The sequence below is a fragment of the Cyprinodon variegatus genome, unplaced genomic scaffold, assembly GCF_000732505.1.
Source record: "Cyprinodon variegatus isolate N-32 unplaced genomic scaffold, C_variegatus-1.0 Scaffold228, whole genome shotgun sequence".
In the NCBI taxonomy this organism is placed as follows: domain Eukaryota; kingdom Metazoa; phylum Chordata; class Actinopteri; order Cyprinodontiformes; family Cyprinodontidae; genus Cyprinodon; species Cyprinodon variegatus.
This window is the reverse complement of record NW_015150681.1, coordinates 138,046-158,693: the sequence shown is the minus strand read 5'-3', so window position 1 is coordinate 158,693 and position 20,648 is coordinate 138,046. Positions and strand designations below refer to the sequence as shown.

General features: G+C 38.0%; 2 protein-coding genes across 2 annotated transcripts; one reads left to right on the top strand and one right to left on the bottom strand.

The window, feature by feature from the left end:
* Positions 1–4,598: 4,598 nt before the first annotated feature.
* LOC107088746 (melanocyte protein PMEL-like) lies at positions 4,599–15,483 on the top strand. The gene is made up of 12 exons (XM_015381106.1): positions 4,599–4,657; positions 6,113–6,208; positions 6,304–6,450; positions 8,967–9,095; positions 9,208–9,369; positions 10,834–11,166; positions 12,053–12,253; positions 12,608–12,745; positions 12,852–12,954; positions 13,054–13,259; positions 13,343–13,433; positions 15,234–15,483. Exons 1-12 carry the CDS (start codon positions 4,600–4,602, stop codon positions 15,394–15,396), a joined length of 1,827 nt encoding a protein of 608 aa, XP_015236592.1. The 5' UTR covers position 4,599; the 3' UTR covers positions 15,397–15,483.
* A 397-nt stretch (positions 15,484–15,880) lies between these two features.
* On the bottom strand, positions 15,881–18,695 carry LOC107088747 (tubulin alpha-1B chain-like). Its single transcript, XM_015381107.1, has 4 exons — positions 18,518–18,695; positions 17,201–17,423; positions 16,959–17,107; positions 15,881–16,867 (listed from the first exon to the last, which is right to left on the bottom strand). The coding sequence occupies exons 1-4, from the start codon at positions 18,518–18,520 to the stop codon at positions 15,887–15,889; spliced, it is 1,356 nt and encodes a 451-aa protein (XP_015236593.1). The 5' UTR covers positions 18,521–18,695; the 3' UTR covers positions 15,881–15,886.
* Positions 18,696–20,648: the final 1,953 nt, after the last annotated feature.

Below are 20,648 nucleotides of genomic sequence, written 5' to 3'. Positions count from 1 at the left end.
CTCGACGGTGGGTTGACTCCTCACAGCGCCCCCTGCCGCACATGGCGGTTGGTAAACAACTTTTCGGTGTGCATTACCGCCACCTACTGGTGAGGAGTGTGAATCAGAATGTCCCTATTCATAAAGACTCTTGTATTTATTTATCTATATATCTCTCTATATAATATTACTTATATATATTATTACTATAAATATATAGTAAATCCTCCTAATTATTCCTGTTAATATTAAATATTTATTAAATATTGATAAAATGTTTTGACCTTTTCTGCAGAATATCTATCAAATTCAATTTTACTGTCTCCTTATTTAGGTCTCTAACCAAATTCTTCCTTTCTTCTTCATACTTCTTACAACACGTTCTACTTTTTTCGTCTTGTCCACAAAATTCCCATTTGCCTGATATATGTTTCCCTATTTTGAATAATGTATTATTTAATGCCCAAATCTAAGTCTTGAAATAACTGTTTCCTCTCTTCTGCTTCCTTCTGCTATCCTCATTTCTCCGACTTTCCGTTGAATCCTATAAAGCCATCTTCCTCTCCTTTCTTCTTCCGATTGTTTTTGCCACCTTTCCTTCATCCTTTGTTTAATGATACTCTTAATTTCTGTCTTACTTAAGTTAATCATCATTTCAAGGGTTTTATTTTGTGATGCTTCCTTAGCAATCTTGTCTACAATTTCATTTCCTTTAATCCCTATATGTGCTAAATTAGCTGATTATTCAGTCATTTTTTCATTTGAGTGTTGATTTGAACAATAATGTAATTATACCCAGTTGTAGATAATAGGTTGATGAACAAACAAGTCTAGATTTTTTAATAATTATTTGCACAAGTGTTGACTATCTTAAAACAAAGCCAAAAAAATAAAAAAAATAAAAGCTTTACCATATCATTTTTGTACCATCTGTCCATAGCTTATATATTGCCTTAGAGTTCCTTTCCCACATATCAAAATAATTCCAGATATCAAATATGCAGGCTTTTAAGTTTGGTGTGTGCTCATTTTACCGGTTGCTTCTGCCTCTCTCCGTACAACCCTATCTTTTTGCATCTTCTTTTTCTTTAATATGTTTTGTGTATCTTGTTAGGACAATTATTTTATTACTCCTTGGTATTGGCTGCCTGTTGTGTGTCGGAACTGATGTTTTAATCTAATTAAGACAGTTCTTCTGTCTGGATTTACAGTTATAATCTTCATTCTGTATGTGGCAAAGATTTCGAAATGGAATGAGAGAGGTGTCCTTTAGCTAAGAACGGAGTGTAATATTTTGATAAGGCTGGAGCCAAGGATGTCTAATCATCTACTAACAAGTATGATGTAAAATAAGATGATGTGGCAGACTGGAGATGTATAAAATGTCTTTTTAACTGTTAATCGGAGCCACTTCCTGAGAGGTGAGCCTGGAGGTGAGCAGCTGCCTCTTGTACATTCTAAGCAATTTCCCTAATAAGTAAGATTAAGAAGAAGTAAGAATAATAGTAAGATTACAATTTCTATCAGAATCTTTTGTCATGTCTCCTGGTTATTCAATACATATAAGTTATGAAATGTTATTTAAAGAGTTTTTCTCAAGTGATCTCTTTTCAGGAAAAAGAGTGTATCCTTTGTAATGCTTTACGTATTAGTTTCCATCTCAGTTACATGAGTTCATTACTCACTCAGCAAATGGACAGCTTTGCATTCTGCACGCACACAAATTTGATTTGCAACTAATGAAGCCACAAACAAAATTCCTGTGTTTACAAGGGAAGATGTCCATCGTCTACATCTGGAAGTGGAGAGGTGGACTGATGGATCTCTCTATGTGTCAGAAATCGGTCCTGTCAGTAACACAGTGCGTTCCTCAGCAGAATGTCAGGAGCAACACACCAGGGCAGGACTTGCTATGAATGCCTGCATTGTTTGAAAAGAGGTTTAAATAGCTCTGTAGTTAGGCATATGATACGAAGATAATAGAAAGCTTAATATTGTGACTTTTAAGTTTTGTGGTTTGGGACAAAGCTGGAGGAATGTAAAGAGTCACAAGTGGCTCAGTAATCCTCATTAACTTTTACATTCCAATTTTTTTTTTTTTACCTAGGGAATGTGTAACTCATTGTTCAAACAAAATAATAACCTCCTGCTGTGCGCCCAACTCTTACAGACAGACTAATTTTCTCCAAGTATTAAAGCATTAGATGAAGCTTTTGGTAGTCTGAAGACTTTCGACATGTGGAGAACTTAAAGGCATTTGGAGCGATTCGAATTCAGAAAATAAATCTGGCCGTAATTAGCGCTAATCAGAGAGGCTGACCAAAGTGGGTCAGATGATTGTAGAAGAAAATGTTTTACACTGTACTGGAAGGTATCCATACATGCAAACTTAACCATTACTTAAATATTCCCTTGTCAGAGATGGCAAAAGTACTCACTTTCCGTACTTGAGTAAAAGTACAGATACTTGTGTTAAAAAATACTCTGGTAAAAGTGGAAGTACTGATTAAACTTCTTTACTCAAGTAAAAGTAACAAAGTACAGGCTTGTAAATTTACTTAAAGTATAAAAGTAAAAGTAGAAACCACTTTTTTCATGCCGTTGCCTACATTTTAAATGGATGTCTGCCGATAGGACTAGATCTCCGTTGTGTTCATTTTCAATCATCTCGTCGTCCATACTACTATGCTAACGCCACCGCCACCAAGCTGCAATGATTTGCTGCAAATGAATACCGCCGAATCTGTCGATTCATCTTGTAGTGGTGCGTCAAATTCAATTAGATTGAATTTGGTATTGATGACGTGAAAAATAATAACAGTAACTTCATTGAAATGATTCAAAAACTAAAGTAACGAGCCAATTTTTTAAAATGTAAGGAGTAGAAAGTACAGATATTTGTGTAAAAATGTAAGGAGTAGAAGTAAAAAGTCGCCATAAAAATAAGTAGTAAAGTAAAGTAAAAATATCAGAAAAATCTACTTGAATACAGTAACGAAGTATTTGTACTTCATTACTTCCCATCTCTGTCCCTTGTTCATAACCATATGTGTATATTTATATTTTTGCTTGTTATAGTATAATAAAAATGTGCATAGACTAAGCAAATCATCCCAGAACAATATTTATAGACTAGGATTTTTTTCACACATCTTGTAAAATTTTATCCACACATTGTTTTAAGTATATTTAACATGACATTTATGAGACAAACCAGAAACAGAGCAGGCTTTGAAAACATATATTAAAATGAACCCTTTCACAGATTGACTTGCATCATTTTTGCTATTGAATCTTAGCCCAATAGCTCCCCAGCTATGTCAGATCAGCTCGGAACATCAGTTTTTAAGTCTTGCTAAAGATGTTTGTATCTTTATGGCTGTTGTGAACCCACATTCTCAAGCCTTTGCAACCTTTAACCCAGGGGTAGGTAACATTGGTCCTTGAGTGCTACTCTCCTGCTGCTTTTGCATGCATTCCAGCTCCAACACACCTAAAACAAAAGGGCACATAACCTCCTTGGCATGTTGGTAAGTTTAGCAGAGGCCTGGCCATTAACCATTCATTCGTTTCAGGTTTACAAGTGACAGTAAGCTAAAAGTGCAACACTTTACCATCTAAATTTATCTAGATTTAATTCCATCCATCTACTGACCAGTTTCCCTCTGCCTGATGGAGAAATGCATCCCCACAGCATGACACTCCCACTACCGTGGGGCGAATAAGTGGTGTGCAGTTGGTTTTCTGTCAGATGTTGTTTTGCATGTTGGCCAAAAAGTTAAGACTTTTGTCTAATCTACATGTCATCAACATGATGTGAGGTAAAAACTGTTGTGTCATTTCAACTTATTTTTGCCACATAACAACAAAGGACAGATTTGTGTTCTGTGGTGATCCTGTCAACAAGGTCTTTCACCAGTGCAGCTGGTTTCTGCAGGTCCCTAAAGGTCATCGTGGACCACTCAGCTCCTACTTTGACCTATAGATGCAGCTTGTTTCTCTTTCTTCATTATGGTGCTTAACGTTCTTTACCAAATCTCTTATGATTTCATTAAACAGCTTGTTTTATGCTGAGATTAAATTATTCTCTGTCAGACTGTAGATAGTTCGGTGATTTTTCAAGGCAGTTAGATGCATTTGACTTTATCTAATGTGTTTTGCATTGAGAGCTGTCTTTTTCCAAAACCAAAAATCCTCTCTCCAAAGAAGTAGAAAAAAAAAAAACGTTTTTAAGTGTTAAGTAGTAAACTAAATAAAAAAAATTAAACTACTACTTTTTTTGGAGGCTACACAAGATCTGGAACCACAGGATCCAAAAAGGTGCTTCTTGTTTATCATCCTGCTTTCCTAGATGTTGGCTTTTTAGCCTCATTCATGGCATTTACCCGTCGCCCCTCAGTGGAAATTGGACATTTTTGTGTGAATATATGACGCTTTGTCTGCTGCCACAGTAATCCTCCAGAGCTACATGCACTGTAAGTAGACAAAGCCTCAGATCTTGCCAGATGGGGGTTCTGAGGGGGGGTTCAGGTGCAGCTTTATAAACACCTCAGGGAGTTTATAAAGGCATGCTTTAGGCTGCCTCCTGCTCAGTGGGGGACGTGTCAGAGGGACGAGATGATGTGGACGTCCACTCTTCTGTTGCTGCTTTTGACAGTAACTCCACAAACTTGGGCAAGTAAGTACAGACAATTATTCAGTTATTTTTTTTTAAAGGAATTTACCTGAGATAAATCTATTCCAATTTAGAATAAAACAATCGAAAGAAATGAAGGAAATGTTATTATTTGGTATGAATCTGAAACTGCAATCATTAAGAGATCCAGACATGATATCATAGAGATTCAATGGCTGGCCATAAATGTTTCCACTTACCAGGCATTATATGTCAAATTGCCATCAGAAAATCCTGGGTGATAAACTAATGTTGGGGGGATTAGGCATTTCTATGACTATCATTACAGATGGAGGACCAGATAAATATACTTTTGTTCATTCATTAGAACTGCCGCTAATGATCAACATGTGTTTAACTATTTATTTGAAAGACAGATATGGGGAAAGTTATTGCTCTGTGTCAGGTTATTGTTAAGATAAAGCCAAGGTGGAAAACAAATAGCAATCAGAAACTGTCAAGAACATTTTGAAAGATATTGAAGATAACAGCCAATCTTTCTAGGAATAGAAATCCCAGTAAATTGATCCAAACAATGAACAAATCATAAAAATCTCCTTCTAAGTTGCTACTGTCCTCGATTAGCATTTGTATTGTTCCAATTCCCAACAAGATCAATGTAACTAAATAATCATAACTTGTTTGGAATAACTTCCAGGAAAAAATATCTTCTCTTTTAGAAAAGAATATAACAGTTTGGCTCAGGTCTGCTGTGTTTTATCTAACTAAAGACTAAATGTCTGGCCACAAAACTTCAGTTCTATGTTTGGATAAAACCAAACGTATTCCAGACGCCACCGTCGGGCCATCTCTCCAACAATGATCCTAAACACAACAGCTAATCTACTGCAGAACAAAGGAAATAAACATCTAGGTGTTGCAATAGTTCAGTCAACACACAGACCTGAGTTTGACTAAAACCCTGCAATGGGACCTTTAAACATTTTGGTGGAAATATCTGCAAAACTCAGTGAACTAAAGCATCTTTGTAGAATAACCGAACCTCCTCCATAGCAATGTAACAGATATGAGAAAGAACATGGTCACCATAAAATGACCCAAAATCAAATCCAACATGTTTCTAATCATGGTGACTAAAAACAGCTTTATATTGGGGTTTTCCACTTGATATGATCACCAGCGTCTCCCTTTCCCTGTCGTCCTTTTAATTATCATAGCAAAACTTTTTTATTTAGACTGAGTTCTATTTCTAGGTTGGGTAATTCTGCCCCAAAACACTGTTAATCTGTAATATAATCCTCCACACACTCAGATTAGCATCACATGAGAGAGATTGGTACCATGCGCTTTCATTGCTGCTCAAATAAATTCACTCCGACTCCTTTCATGCACGGGACAGAGTTTGTAAAATCAACAAAATCAACAAGTAGACTTCAAGAAAAAATTTAAATACGGTTGTATTCAAGGTAATCAGTGTGCTGGTTGTTTATGTTTTAGAGACTAAAAACCGCTTTACTCGCTTCCCATCATGGAACAATAAATTGTACCCAACCTGGAAAGATGGTGACCCACGATATCAAGACTCCTGGAAAGGTAAGCTGTAAGGATTTGAACTGCACACTCACACCTGCTCTTTAACATCTGTGCAGCACTGATAGAAAAATATTCCCATCTGTTTTCTTGCAAAGGTGGAAAGGTGACCTTTAATGTTGGAAATGATTCACCAACACTGACTGGAGCCAAAGTCACGTTCACTATCGACCTTCAGTTCCCCCACAGCCAAAAGGTGCTGCCTGGTGGAGACGTGGTTTGGGCTGAAGACTGTGTAGTCAATGGTAACAAACATACACAGTTGGTTATATTTGTACCCAGTAGTCTAGTTGTAAAAAAAAAAGAAAAAAAAAAAAAGAAAGAGGATGGTGGATTTTTTTTTAGGCATACATAGCCTAGTTAATATAATCTATTAACCTAAAGCAATTTGCATGTTATGGTTGTTACATGTCAGGTGCGCCAGTCATTGACCTTAACCAAGGCATCATACAGTAAAACTGCAGTCAGTCCCTGCACTGGCATGGCTATAAATATGTATATATTTATATATATATATTATTATTGTTTACTATTATGTTAAAAGGAATGACCAGATCCATGTGCAAGAGCTTGGACACAAGAAAGGGTCTGACCTCAACCTCTTTGAGTGTTAAGATGTGGAGGGAGTGAATACAGATAGACATAAATCAACATTTTAAGATACCTATTTATAAATAAAATTATAATTGACACATTATTTCCATCTCAGCAAAACGATAGTTTGTGTTGATTTTTGATACAATCCAAACTAAATACATTTGGGTCTGTTGTAACCTTTTAAAAATGTGTGTTTTTTAGGTTAAATGGTAGTGAATACCTTTGCAAAAAAAAATAATCAAAAAATCCATTCATCAAGACTGCACAGACATTTTGAATAGGATTTATGTCTATAATAAAAATAGCAATAAATAAAATAAACATTTCTTAATAACGATCCAAATCACACTAGTCATTACAATTATACATCACAACAATGTGTGTTCTCTTCATTTAACCCATCCCTAAAGAAGCTGGAATTTACCTTCAAATCATGTCAGTGAACTCATTGAGAAATCGAAATAATTAGCAGCTGAAGCATTCGTTGGAAATAGAGCAGTAAATTGCTCCATATGCAAACCAGGGATTGCAGATTGACTTGCAAAGTGACATGTTTACAATGGCCACTAGAGGACGTAAATGTGGAGTTATGTGATTTATGCTGAAGATAATAGAGTAGAATAGAATTGAATAAAAGGATCTTGATAAAGCTTGGAAAACACAATTTCTCCACTTTAAATATGCCAAAGACCTTTAGACACATATAAAAACATAAAAAGCACGCTGTCAAAAGTGTGCAAAACTAATTCTTATTGAAACTTGCTTCAAAGGAATATGGAAATGCTTTTTTTTTTGAGTGGCTTTTGGGCTAGAGGGACTTTCGACTCTCTGTCTCTCTGCTGGGAGCAGCTTGAAAGATTAGTAGAAGCAATTAAAAAGATCTTGTGAGATTAGGGCGGCTTTCCTGATCCCAAAAAAATAAGGTTTGAATAGAACCAATTTTTTTTTTTCTTTTTTTTTTTTTTTTTAAGCTTTTTAGGAGGAACTGGTTTGGTTTGTGATCCGGAACAGTTTGGTTTTGTGTTACACTATGAGAAAGAAGTGTCAGGATAAAATGTTGGAAGTGATGACAGATTCAATGAGTGATTTAATCAGTTATAACCTTAAACTAACTCTTGATCACAGGTCTTTAACTCAAAGCTGATCAGCTATAAGTGGCTCTCTGAACTTATTACAGCGATTCTAAATAAATGAAATGTATTTATTTATAAAAGTACCAGCTATTTTTTTTATTAATTTAAAAATAAAATCAGGTTTTGGTGGTTAATTTATTTTTAACAGAATTGTTTATTTTAATTTCTACAAAAGATTTACTCTAAAATTCCAGTATTCTTATATTATGTTTAGAATTGTAATTAGGTAGAAAACGTCATGTTTTTTCAACATAATTTTCCACCAAAATTAACACCACAGGCAATATCTACGGAAGATGATTAGGGCCCCTAAAAAAAAAAAAAAAAAAAAAAAAAAAAAAAAGTTATCCGATTTTTTTTAAATAAAATTCAGAATTCTGACTTTAATCTCAGAATTCTTACTTTCTCTGACTTTAATCTCAATTTTCAGAATTTCTTCCCAGAATTCTAACTTTTTCAGTGGCCCTTATCCTCTTCCGTAAATGTCCATCCTGTTTGTACATATATATATATTTTTTTCACTTTTTTTGTTTTAGACTTTTTTTTTTTTTTTTTTACATCAAAAAAAGGGAAGGTTATTAAATAAAAAAACAAAAATTCCTGTGGTAGATAACTATAAAACATTTTTAAAGGTCTTCTAAAGGTCATGTAACATTTGCATCTTTAAACTACTTATTATTTACTGCATTGGGAGTAAAATTAGCTATGTGGATTGTAAAGTTTACAAACCCCCATCTATATTAATTAATGACCTCATCTACTTAGAATATTCTTGATGTTCCTTCCAATCACGAAAATAGTTCCTTATTTCAAGTAAAAGAATATACATATACTATATTTTTCACTTCTATATTATTGTACAGTGATAATTTGCCTTTGTGCTTTGCAAAACTAAGTTAGTAGTAATTCACATTTGATTATCAAAGGTTAGTATGTTAGAATAGTTGAATACAAACTGGGACCATTCTGAAAATTTAGATTTTTTTTAAAACACAGTGTTTTCATAACCATTTCTGTTTCTCTCTTAATAGGAACAAAGTATTTAAAGTCAGATCCAGTTTACCCAACCAAGGACACAGACTGGGAGGCTGTTTTTCCTGACGGGACACCAATAAAGAATGACAAGAAGCCAGCCTATGTGTTTGTGTGGAAGACCTGTGGTGAGTGGAGCCAAAGAAAAACAACAACAGTCCAATTTAACCTAATCACCCAAATCTTTATGAACAGGATCACATCTGCTGACTAATGTGTTTTTGTCTTCTTCTTTGGCAGGTCAGTACTGGCAGGTAGCAGATGGGCCCTCATCCTCTCTTACTATTAACACTGATGAGCTCCCACTGGGTTCCTACAACATGGACATTGTTATCTATCACTACCGGAGCAAAGAAAAGTTTATTCCTTTGGGATATGCCTCTACTCAGTTTTCCATCACTGGTAAGTTTGAAGCTGGACAAAAACCTAGAAATGATGCTGCACTTTTTCAGAGTTGTTAGGTTGAATTTAACATTGGCTAATGGCTGCATTCAGGTGTTGCCTTGTTCTCAATGAACCTTGTGTTTGTCTTACTTGGGATTTGAGAAATCACCAGGGAGGAAATATTTCTAATAACAGAGAGGAAGGTACAGCTGGAAGGCACAATTGGGAAGAAACTTGGAATAATGTGTGCTATCATCAACCAGTGAAGGTGCAGAGGATTTGGATGTATATTCTAAAAAAGTTTAAAAACAAAACAAAACACTGAACTTGTTTAAAAAAAAAAAAAAAACTTCATTAAATACCGTTTTAAATACTTGAAAATGACTTTAACTGGAGAGAAAAGTGCAACGTTGGTCTCAGGAAGGTCAGATGTATGTTCATAAACACAGTGTAGACAAGTGGTGCAGGGTTTACAGAGTACCTACCATACACGTTGCCTGTATATCAAAGTGAGTTTTCAATGATGCGTCTGATGAAAAAAACAATACAATACAAACGTCCAGCTATTCTGACGTTTGGCCCCTGTTCTGGTACAATCGGTAAAGTAGATTAAACAGCTTAATGTTATGGTATGGAGTTCTCTTTTCAGGCCAGCATGTAACACTATCATCCTCTAAGAAATAAAGGCTGGTTAACATTTTTAGGAGCATCCCAAAAAACTCAAAAGCCCAAAGACGCCAATTTATGCAACACATTCTCACTCCCAACTCGTCACATATTGACGCCGAGGGTACCTGAAAAAACGTCAATATGTGACGAGTTGGGAGTGAGACTGTGTTGGTTTATTATCAACACAGAATGAGGCAGTACAAAAAAAAAATAAAAATAAAAAAGCACCTTTAAGAATGACCAAAATCTTTATTCATGATTCAGACCAACTCTAACCAGAATTCTGATATGGTAGTGGCATTATCATGTTGAGCCTTTGTTTTACTATTAGTGTCATTGGAGCATAGTGAGTGGAAAAATGAAGGTGGATGACCAACTTAGAATCCCTCAGTTTAACTTCAAATCAAAGGACAAACATACTTAAATGCTGGTTTTGGAACAAATAAAAGATGCTAACATTATGCAACAGAAGTAATTTCCATCAAGCATCAACTGAATCAAAGAGGTTCATCAAAGCATTCTATTTAAAAAAAAACACTGCCAAGTAGTGGGGTTAAATGTTTGGTCAAAAACCTTTTAATGACTACAGGAAGTGTTCTGGGGTGCAATTAATCGAAGGACATTTACCTAGTTACCAGTGGGGGTGTTTGTAATTAAATCAGTATGATTCATTTTGATATTCCCCCAAATCTTGTTTAAAATCAATAAGATTTTATGTTGTATTGGGACTGTCTTGCAACAAAAAAGGGTTGACTTAACCTCATGAAAGGGCAAAGCTATTGTTAATGGACTAAAACTGTATTATCTCCATAGATCAAATCCCCTTCACTGTCTCCTTGGATCAAATTGACGACATTGTGGCTGGTGACCTGCGCTTCATGCAGAACAAGGCTATAGCCTTCACAGTCACCCTCCACGACCCCAGTGCATACCTCGGCAACGCTGACATCACCTTCAACTGGGACTTTGGGGATGGGAGCGGAGCCCTCATATCCAGAGAGCTGACTGTCACTCACACATATGTAAGCTCTGGCTCATTCAAACCTCAGGTGGTCATCCAGGCAGCAATCCCTGATAAGGCCTGCGACCCACCATCTGACATCACAACCTCTACCCCTGGACCAGCTAATGACCAGGGCACCACAGGTAAGATTCTGCCTGTTTATCTATTTTATTTTTTTTATCTACTAGGTGCAAATTAAGAGCTCTTGATAAGATATGTATAAATATATATGATTTGACACTGTATAATTCAATTCAGTTCAATTATACAGCACTAATTCGTAACACGTCATCTCGAGGCACATTATAGATACAATTCAACAAGATCAAACTCTCAGACTGGTTACCGGTAAAAGTTTTCTTTCTACGGAAAAATGGCTGATTGCATTGAGTCACTGACTCAAAAGCAATCCCTTACACCAACACACACATCCTAGATGAGCATGAGGTGAGAGTAGATTTTGCTTGCATTTTCTTGTCAACTCCCTCACTTTGATGATCCATGCAACAACAGTGAAGAGAAAATAACTCCCTTTTAACAGGAAGAAACCTCCAGCAGAACCAGGGACAGAGTGAGCGTTCCTCTGCTGAGGCTGATTGGTTTCAAAGAGAGAGAAGCAGACAAACACCTCTATAATCTAGAACCAAAGGCATTATTGGCTGCAGTACTGATATTTCTCTCCAGGATGGAGTCACAGCTAAACAGGAATAGAGCAGAGGAGGCTACCATGGCAAGAAAAAGCAGAGAGAACATAACGTTAGGGGTTAAACTAACACATACTACAGAATGGGAATGGGAAACGAGAAATAGAATGATGAAAAGTGGTCCCTATGTCCTCCAGCAGCATAAGCCTATAGGATCATAACAATAGAGATATTTATATTTCTATATGTCCACTTTTTTGTATATACTATATAGTTAATTACAAGATTTCCAGAAAATATAATTAGAAACATATAACAAAATAATTTAACAGTTTTGTATCCCTAAAAGACACAGCTGTCTGAAAACTCATCTGGTTTTCTTCAGTTCCCATACTGGTTTCCACTAAGCCAGTTGGTTTGAACATCAACATGGGTCCCTCAGACACTGAGGAGGACACCACTGAGGGCGAAGCTTCCACAGCCTCCATCATTCAGCATGTCCAGAAAGCAGCAACAGTGGCAAAGACTCCTTCCCCTATAAACAAGCTGCCGGTTGCCAGCAAGGCAGGAAACAGAATGGTATCCAGTAAGTCTCTGCTACCTCATAATGGCTGAAGGAGGAAAGAAAAGGTTCTTCTTTAATCATTGGTATTAATAAAGCATTTTAAATGCTGCATTAACACCTAAAATCTTTACAAGAAAAATACTGCTATTTACCCATAACTCTCACCAGATAGGAGCTCTTAAGCAGTACATAGTCGTCCTTGAGAAGTTACTCTCTGACTTTCATTGATGCACAAGGTGTTTCTGAAATTGAGGCTTGGAAGTACAACAGTTGTTATTGGGAGATACGTGAGAGACACAGAAACAACAGGTTGATTAAATAAATGCATGCAATTTAAGTTGATAACAAAATACATGTTCTGTTTGTGGTGATAAGATGCAAAGAGAACAGCGAGGCTCTCAGGGCGAGCTTCAGCCATTGTTGTTGCTAAGAGGGATGCAGAAGACCAACCATCCGATGACGACTGTGTGATATATAGATATGGTTCCTTCTGTACTGGCATTGAAGTTTTTGGTAAGTTATTTTGAAGAATCCATTTGAGGAAGAAAAAAATATTAGTTTACTAATTACATTAAAGAATTAAAACTATCAGAAATAATGCTTATCTTTTTTTTTCCAGAGGGAATTGAAAAAGTAGACATTGTGCAAATGGAAAATGTCCTCATGACAACACCTAAAAAAGGCACAAATGTTTTAGACATTACTGTTACCTGCCAAGGAAGGTATTGAATGTCTGATTTAATTCCAGTGTAGAATAAATCAAGGCTGCGTGGGACTTCAAAAGAGTTCTCATTCGTTGTGTTTTTTGTTTTCTTACACAGTTTTCCCAAAGAGGTTTGTAGTGTGATTCTGGATTCAAAATGCCTGAAACCTATTCACATGGAATGCAACATGGTCGAGCCTTCAGAGGAGTGCCAGTTGGTGTTGCGTCACTTCTTTAATTCCTCCGGGGTCTACTGCATCAACGTTTCCATGGCAAATGATGTCAGCTTGGCTGCCACCACTGCCAAATTCACTGTAGATATGGGTAGGTAACAGATTAGCAATGTACCAGTTCACAAGAAGCTTTTTCAGGCCTTCTGATATTGATTTTTTATTTTTTTTTTGCAGGCTCAGATCTTTCTTCCTCCGGCACCATCGCTTTGCTGTTGGGGTTCCTGGTACTGATTCTTGCAGTTGGAATCATTGGATACTCCTACAAGTAGGAACTGTCACTTTAAAAATCTTCTCTCGTTCTATAGTGACTTTTCAAGTTTTCCAAAGCTTGAAATAAGACCCATCTCCACAGCCTCTTTAATTTGCATAGATAAGAACATATTTAAATTATCCATGTATCCTTCTTCCTCAGAACTGGAAGCAACAGTGGATAAGGGCCTTTTCATTGTTACAGCAGGACCTGATGGCCCTTTACTGTAGATTATCTGCACTCATCTGCTTTCCTGTTTCTAAATGTAGGAAGATTCTCCCTTCCTGCCTCTAAATATCGGCAGCTCAGTCCCCACAGTTGTTCCAACTCCTATTTTAAATCAAATGGATAAATATAGCTATTGTATAAGTGCTTCTAGCTTTAAAAGTTGAGTGAAGTGGTTGTGCACGCTTAAGGAATTATCGCATCGATCTTAGCATGTTCTAGTTCACATACCCCACAGAAAACCTTATATTTACCTCAAAGCTCTGGTGTCACCAGCATGTTCGGTTCATTTGCCTCTCTATATATTTTCCTTAAGTGTATTTATGGTTTTCTGTTATGAACTAACATTTGCTGAAATTTTACTCCTCTTCCTATCCTAGAAATGGTTTACGGATGTAAGTAAGACCTTTACCTGAGCTGAGCCTCCGACAAGGAGTTTATGTTTTCATCAGTATCTGTTTGTCTGTCTGTTTTGAAAATAGCTGAAAATTTATGGACTGATTTTGCTCAAATTTTTCAGAGGATTTTCTTACTGTGTCTGGTAATACTTTCTTACATTTAGGTGATTTGGATCACCATCGGGATCCAGGAATTTTTCTAAATATTCAGTGAATACAGGTGACAACTTAAGGTGAAAGTGACAATATGTCAGAGGAAATTAGCCACTTGGTGGAGGTCTGCGCTCTCGGAGTGCTTTTGGTCTACAAATACATTAACAAAAAAAAAAACAGATTTAAAAAACAAAATTCTGCTCGGTGACCAGGCTAAGTGTTTTTATCAATAGCATATATTTCAAACCATTTAAATGTTCAAACATGAATCATTGGTAATTAGAATATGTTTTGACAAGAAGTAGAAATTCCGCTGGCAGTAAGGTTTAGCTTTAATAACAAGACAATAACGATGTATGAAATGTGTAGCCAAATCTCTGATAGTTTGGAGTTTATTGCTATTAACATCTAGTTTATTAAATCATTGTTAGACTACTTTACAAATGACCTTTTTCGTCCCTTAATAGCACTTTTAGACTCTTATTCCTACATCTGTCTCCCTGATTATGAACATTACTGACTCCAGGATTGCCCTTGGTTGAATTTGTGAACTTAAACACCCAAACGTGGGCTTAATTTTCTCCAAAATCAATCTTACCCAGTATGTTTTATCTGTGTTTAAACTGGTTAATTAGATAAAGCCAGACATGGATTTTATATTCTGAACGTCACTCAGCTCCTGAAGAGACAAAATCCAGAAAAGCAATGTCAATAAATGAGTGTTTTCATTGAGATTTCATAAACCTTGCTTCTAAAATCTTAGAACCGACATGAAATGTTTTGATTTTTTATTTAAATAGCCATTTTTCTTTATATAACTAGTAATACTTTAATTGTTTTCTTTAAAAAGGTAAATGATAAATGATAGCTGATAAGGATTGTTATGTTTTTTTTTTTGGTAGCAAAAACATTCATGTCATCACTTCAATATATTAAAAGCACATTTATGATTATCGGGGGTTAAGTTGAATAATTTCTGATTGCTGGATTACAAAGGGTGCAAGTGTAAACATGCCGTCTTTATTTCTTCTTTGAACAGGCGTCTTAAACCCTACCGTCCTCTAAAGGAAGACAAGGCCGGATCCGAAAGCCCTCAGCTCAGTGAGGTCCGCAGCCACTCTGCAGCTTCAATGCTCTGGAACTCCCTGAACAGACCTGGAGCCATTGACAACAGCCCCCTGCTGCAGGACAGGGCGCTGTAAATCTCCACCATCAGACAATACAGAACATAATCAGCCCATGGATTCTTTTAAAAAATTTCTTCCTAAAAAGCCTTACAAATATGTAATATGTAGTAACTGTTTCATTTAATCACACTTTGGATGTTTTTTTTTTGTGTTTTTTTTTACATGAAGACAAACTGGACTTGGACATAACTGGATTTGGAAATTTTCAAAATAAACAAAATATGGGTTTATTGTAGGTACACATTTTTTTTATGCTGTTGATTACATCAGAATTTTAAGTCTGTTTCTACTCATAAGCTCGCCAATGTTCACTTTTTATAGAAAGAAAATGTTATGATAAGTGTTTGGACAGAATAAAAAGAGGACACACAACTTCACATCACAGAGATTTTATTCAGAACAAAGTCAAACTTGGCAATTTCAAGAGTTTAATTCAAACAGCCCAAACTGATACTTTGGTGGACAAACATCTCTGGTTTGAGTGTTTTTCTCCTCTGTGTTTCTTTTAATACTCTTCTCCTTCCTCTTCTCCCTCACCCTCAATGGAGTCGACCCCAACCTCCTCATAATCCTTCTCCAGAGCTGCCATGTCCTCCCTGGCCTCGGAGAACTCTCCCTCCTCCATTCCCTCACCCACATACCAGTGGACGAAGGCACGCTTGGCGTACATCAGATCGAACTTGTGGTCCAGCCGAGCCCAGGCCTCTGCAATAGCAGTGGTGTTGCTCAGCATGCACACCGCCCTCTGGACCTTGGCCAGGTCCCCACCAGGAACCACAGTGGGTGGCTGGTAGTTGATGCCAACCTTGAAACCAGTGGGACACCAGTCCACAAACTGGATGGTTCGCTTGGTTTTGATGGTGGCGATGGCAGCATTGACATCTTTGGGCACCACATCGCCACGGAACAGAAGGCAGCAGGCCATGTACTTGCCATGACGAGGGTCACATTTCACCATCTGATTGGCTGGCTCGAAGCAAGCGTTTGTGATCTCAGCCACCGAGAGCTGCTCATGGTAAGCCTTCTCTGCAGAGATCACAGGGGCGTATGTGGCCAGAGGGAAGTGGATACGGGGGTACGGCACCAAGTTGGTCTGGAACTCTGTCAGATCAACGTTCAGGGCACCATCAAAGCGAAGAGATGCAGTGATGGAGGACACGATCTGACTGATCAACCTGTTCAGGTTGGTGTAGGTGGGACGCTCAATGTCGAGGTTTCTACGGCAGATGTCGTAGATGGCCTCGTTGTCCACCATGAAGGCACAGTCAGAGTGCTCCAGGGTGGTGTGGGTGGTCAGGATGGAGTTGTAGGGCTCCACAACAGCAGTGGATACCTGAGGGGCTGGGTAGATGGAGAACTCCAGCTTGGACTTCTTGCCGTAGTCCACAGAGAGACGCTCCATCAGCAGGGAGGTGAAACCAGAACCGGTTCCTCCACCGAAGCTGTGGAAAACCAGGAAGCCCTGCAGACCTGTGCACTGATCGGCCTGAAGAACAAGATTAAAACCAAAATCAATTGCTTACCAACTTAAAGATTTACACAAACCTTTCAAAGTCACTGGTATTGGTTTTACCCACCAGTTTACGGATCCTGTCCAAAACCAGGTCAATGATCTCTTTGCCGATGGTGTAGTGTCCTCTGGCGTAGTTATTAGCAGCATCTTCCTTCCCAGTGATCAGCTGCTCAGGGTGGAACAGCTGGCGGTAGGTCCCAGTGCGAACCTCATCTGAATAGAAAATAAAGCATCAAATTAGCCTAAGTTTGTGGTTGCTTCACAGACATAATCTATAAAAATCCAACCAGATATGACTGTGCTTACCGATGACAGTGGGTTCCAAATCTACAAAAACGGCTCTGGGAACGTGCTTCCCTGCTCCAGTCTCACTGAAGAAGGTGTTGAAGGAATCATCTCCTCCACCGAGAGTCTTGTCACTGGGCATCTGTCCGTCCGGCTGGATCCCATGCTCCAGGCAGTAGAGCTCCCAGCAGGCATTGCCAATCTGGACACCAGCCTGACCGACGTGGATGGAGATGCACTCACGCTATAGAGCAAAAAATAAATAAAAACACGCCAATTTAGATAAAACCCATTAACATCTTCGCAACATAAATACATCTTAATTTCTGTAAAATAAATAACTGCTCCCCCTGTCTGCAATTTGCAGGGAATGCAGCAGGAGGAGGCACCACCCTGCACCACAATCGGCAGGGGACATGGAAATGCCTGCCAGCAGCAACCCCCGCGCCTGTCTTTGATCCGCTTTTTTTTCATGCTCCGGTCTTTTTCTCCAACTCTTGCATCTCTTTTGCAAGCATAAGCCCACATGCAAATTAATTTGCATGTGCATGGGTGCAGGCATTTGGTGAGTCTGGAATATTCCAGTTGATTTATCTGGAGATGCACAATCTCAGCGGATGCTTGGACACAAAAAAAATAAAACAAAACAAAAAAAACACAAACCCCCCACAAATTTGTTTTATACTTATGTTTTTTTAATCAGGTAAGGAGATTTTGTTAAAAACAACGAATTTTGTTAATAGTACACAGCAGAATACTGTCATATTTACCATCAAATGCATCAATTATTTATCTAAATTGCATATTGGATCCTAATAATGAAAAATAAAAGTAATCTTAGTCTCTATCCATCTACAGAACACACAACCCGCCCCTCCCCACTGTAATAAAGACGTAAATATTCATATTTTTAAATAATAAAGTTACATTGGATTATTTTATAGTAAAATCTACTGAAAAAAATGTAAAAAGTGTTGCTTATTTGCATTTAACGGCTGCTTATCGCTCTCGTTGTGCGTAAATGCAGCCAGTCAGTGCATTGTTCTCATCTCCAAACAATGACAATCACACTGTGCCACAATTGCGCACCAATCTGCGCATCCTTTTTACGAACTAACGGTTCCATTCATTTCTAAATATAACTAAAATATACAGTTAAGACTGAAAACGCAACATGAAATACACCCACGTGTTAAAAACGTTACGCGTCGAAAGAAGAAAATCCTTCACGACGTCGTGTGACAGCGAGACACCGGCTCGCGCTGAATTAGGATCAGATTCTCCCTCATAAATTCTTCCAGTCGAGATTATTTATCACAAATAATAACACAAACTTACCATTTTTCCGACTGAGGTTTAAGGAGGAAGAGGAGAAAGGGGAAAAATGCCAAGAAGAGGTCTTTGTAAAAACGGGGTGTTTGCGTTGCGTGTTGTACCCAACGGGGTCGATGCAACAACTGCTGAATGGGAGGGCGGTGCAGGCAGATTTATGCAGGAAGGGCAGCGGATCTGCTTCTGGGCAGAGTGGAAAAAAACACCATTCTACCGCCGCCATTTGGTGATGATGGTGAAGATCATCGGAGGAGAACCAATCTGGATAGAAACCCATTTCAATTATAGAATAAAATTATTAAAATAATATGAACTTGATTTTATATTTCAAAATTTATTATGGAATTTAGATATTTAGCCTTTTTTTAAAGCTCATGCAATAATTTGAAATGTAAATTTTAAAGTGATGGGTGGTTCAGACGAAAAACATTTATTCATCAGCATCCACCTGCGTGAGACATTTTCTCACTCCATTTGAAACAGAAAAATAATGAAATGTTTCAGGTGAAGAAGCTTCCATCACATGCAGGGCGTGCATGTTGCAGAGACAGGTCTGCTGTGATGGTGTCAGTCCAGCATGGCAGCTCCTCTCCTCTCCTCCCTCTTTTGTCCCAGATCCTCTGCAATGATGTCATTCAGTGGGCCGATCACGTGACCGCCTGTCTGCCCGTGTCTGGGTTCACGCAGCTTCTTGTGGTTCTGGCCTGTGTGAGGAAATGAAACTGCCTGAAAAGCAGGAGCCTGTATGTGAAATCATGCACAGTTCCTCTGAAGTAGTACAGAGCAGTGGCCATCAGGGATTTCCAGATTTAAATGCTACAAGGAATCTTAAATCCTGTTGGGAATGAAAGCCGGAATAATGGATTTGTAAATCACAGCTTTTTTTTTTTTCTTCCAAACAGGAATGTGTTTTTCCTTCTCAATCCAAAGTAAGGGGATTGAGGATGTTTGACACTCGATATGACAGCAGGGATGAAAGCGGCGAGCAGGAAACAGGGGAGGCTGTGAGCCAGGAATATTTGAGAACATTCTCATCTCCTCCTCCCCCTGTTCTTCTCCCTCCCCAGCAGCTGTGAAGCAGGGAGGGTCAGAGCAGCTGCTGAGTATGAAGGGAGGAGGATGGGAATGCTAGAGATGGGAGTGGTCCTTCGTGGCATGGAGCTGACTGCATTACATTGATGCAGGGACACAACCTGATACCCAACAATATGACAGAGCATATTCTCCATGTGTTACAGAATGCTTTCTGCATTAGAATGCAGAAAAATGGAAATAGATAGAAGAATATTATGTACAATTATGTTTGCCACTTGTATACTGATGTAAACCTGAAAAAAATGCGTACACACAAGGAGCAAAACTGCTATTCATCTATTAAAATGCTGTTAAGATCACTGTCCTCCTGTAATGCTTTAATCAATAGTGAAAGAATAATGAACCATCAACTGAAAAACTGCAGCACAATACTTATACAAGAAGGGTCAAGAATTGGTGAGGGAACTGGTGAGACAGAAGTAAAAAAATCAATCAATGTCACTTTATATAATTAAAAGGAAGAAAAGCTTGCCGAAAATTTGAAGACAAAACTACAATTTGTCTGAAGGTCTAACAGCCAAGCAAAGGTATTAGTATCTTGTGGAATTATCTCTATTACATCATGATACTAACCTAGCATAAGCTAGATTGATACGTGTATCAATACGTGTATGAATTCTACTCAGTATTAATCTGGAAAGGCCCCTGTGAAGTGTGAAGGTGATGGGGTAAATCCCCAAGTTGCACCTGCCTTCCATGTCCAGATTTTAGCCAATCACAGAAGCAGTCACAGCTTTTAGCCAATCACAGAAGCAGTCACAGCTTTTAGCCAATCACAGTAACAGTAGCAGCTTTTAGCCATTTACAGCAACAGTCGCAGTGGTTAGCCAATCACAACAGCAGTCACAGCTTTTAGCCAATCAAAGCAGCAATTGGAGCTTTTAGCCATTTACAGCAACGATCTCAGCGGTTAGCCAATCACAGCAGCAGTAGCAGCTTTTAGCCAATCACAGCAACAGTTGCAGCTTTGAGCCAATCACAACAGCAGTCACAGCTTTTAGCCAATCACAGCAACAGTTGCAGCTTTGAGCCAATCACAACA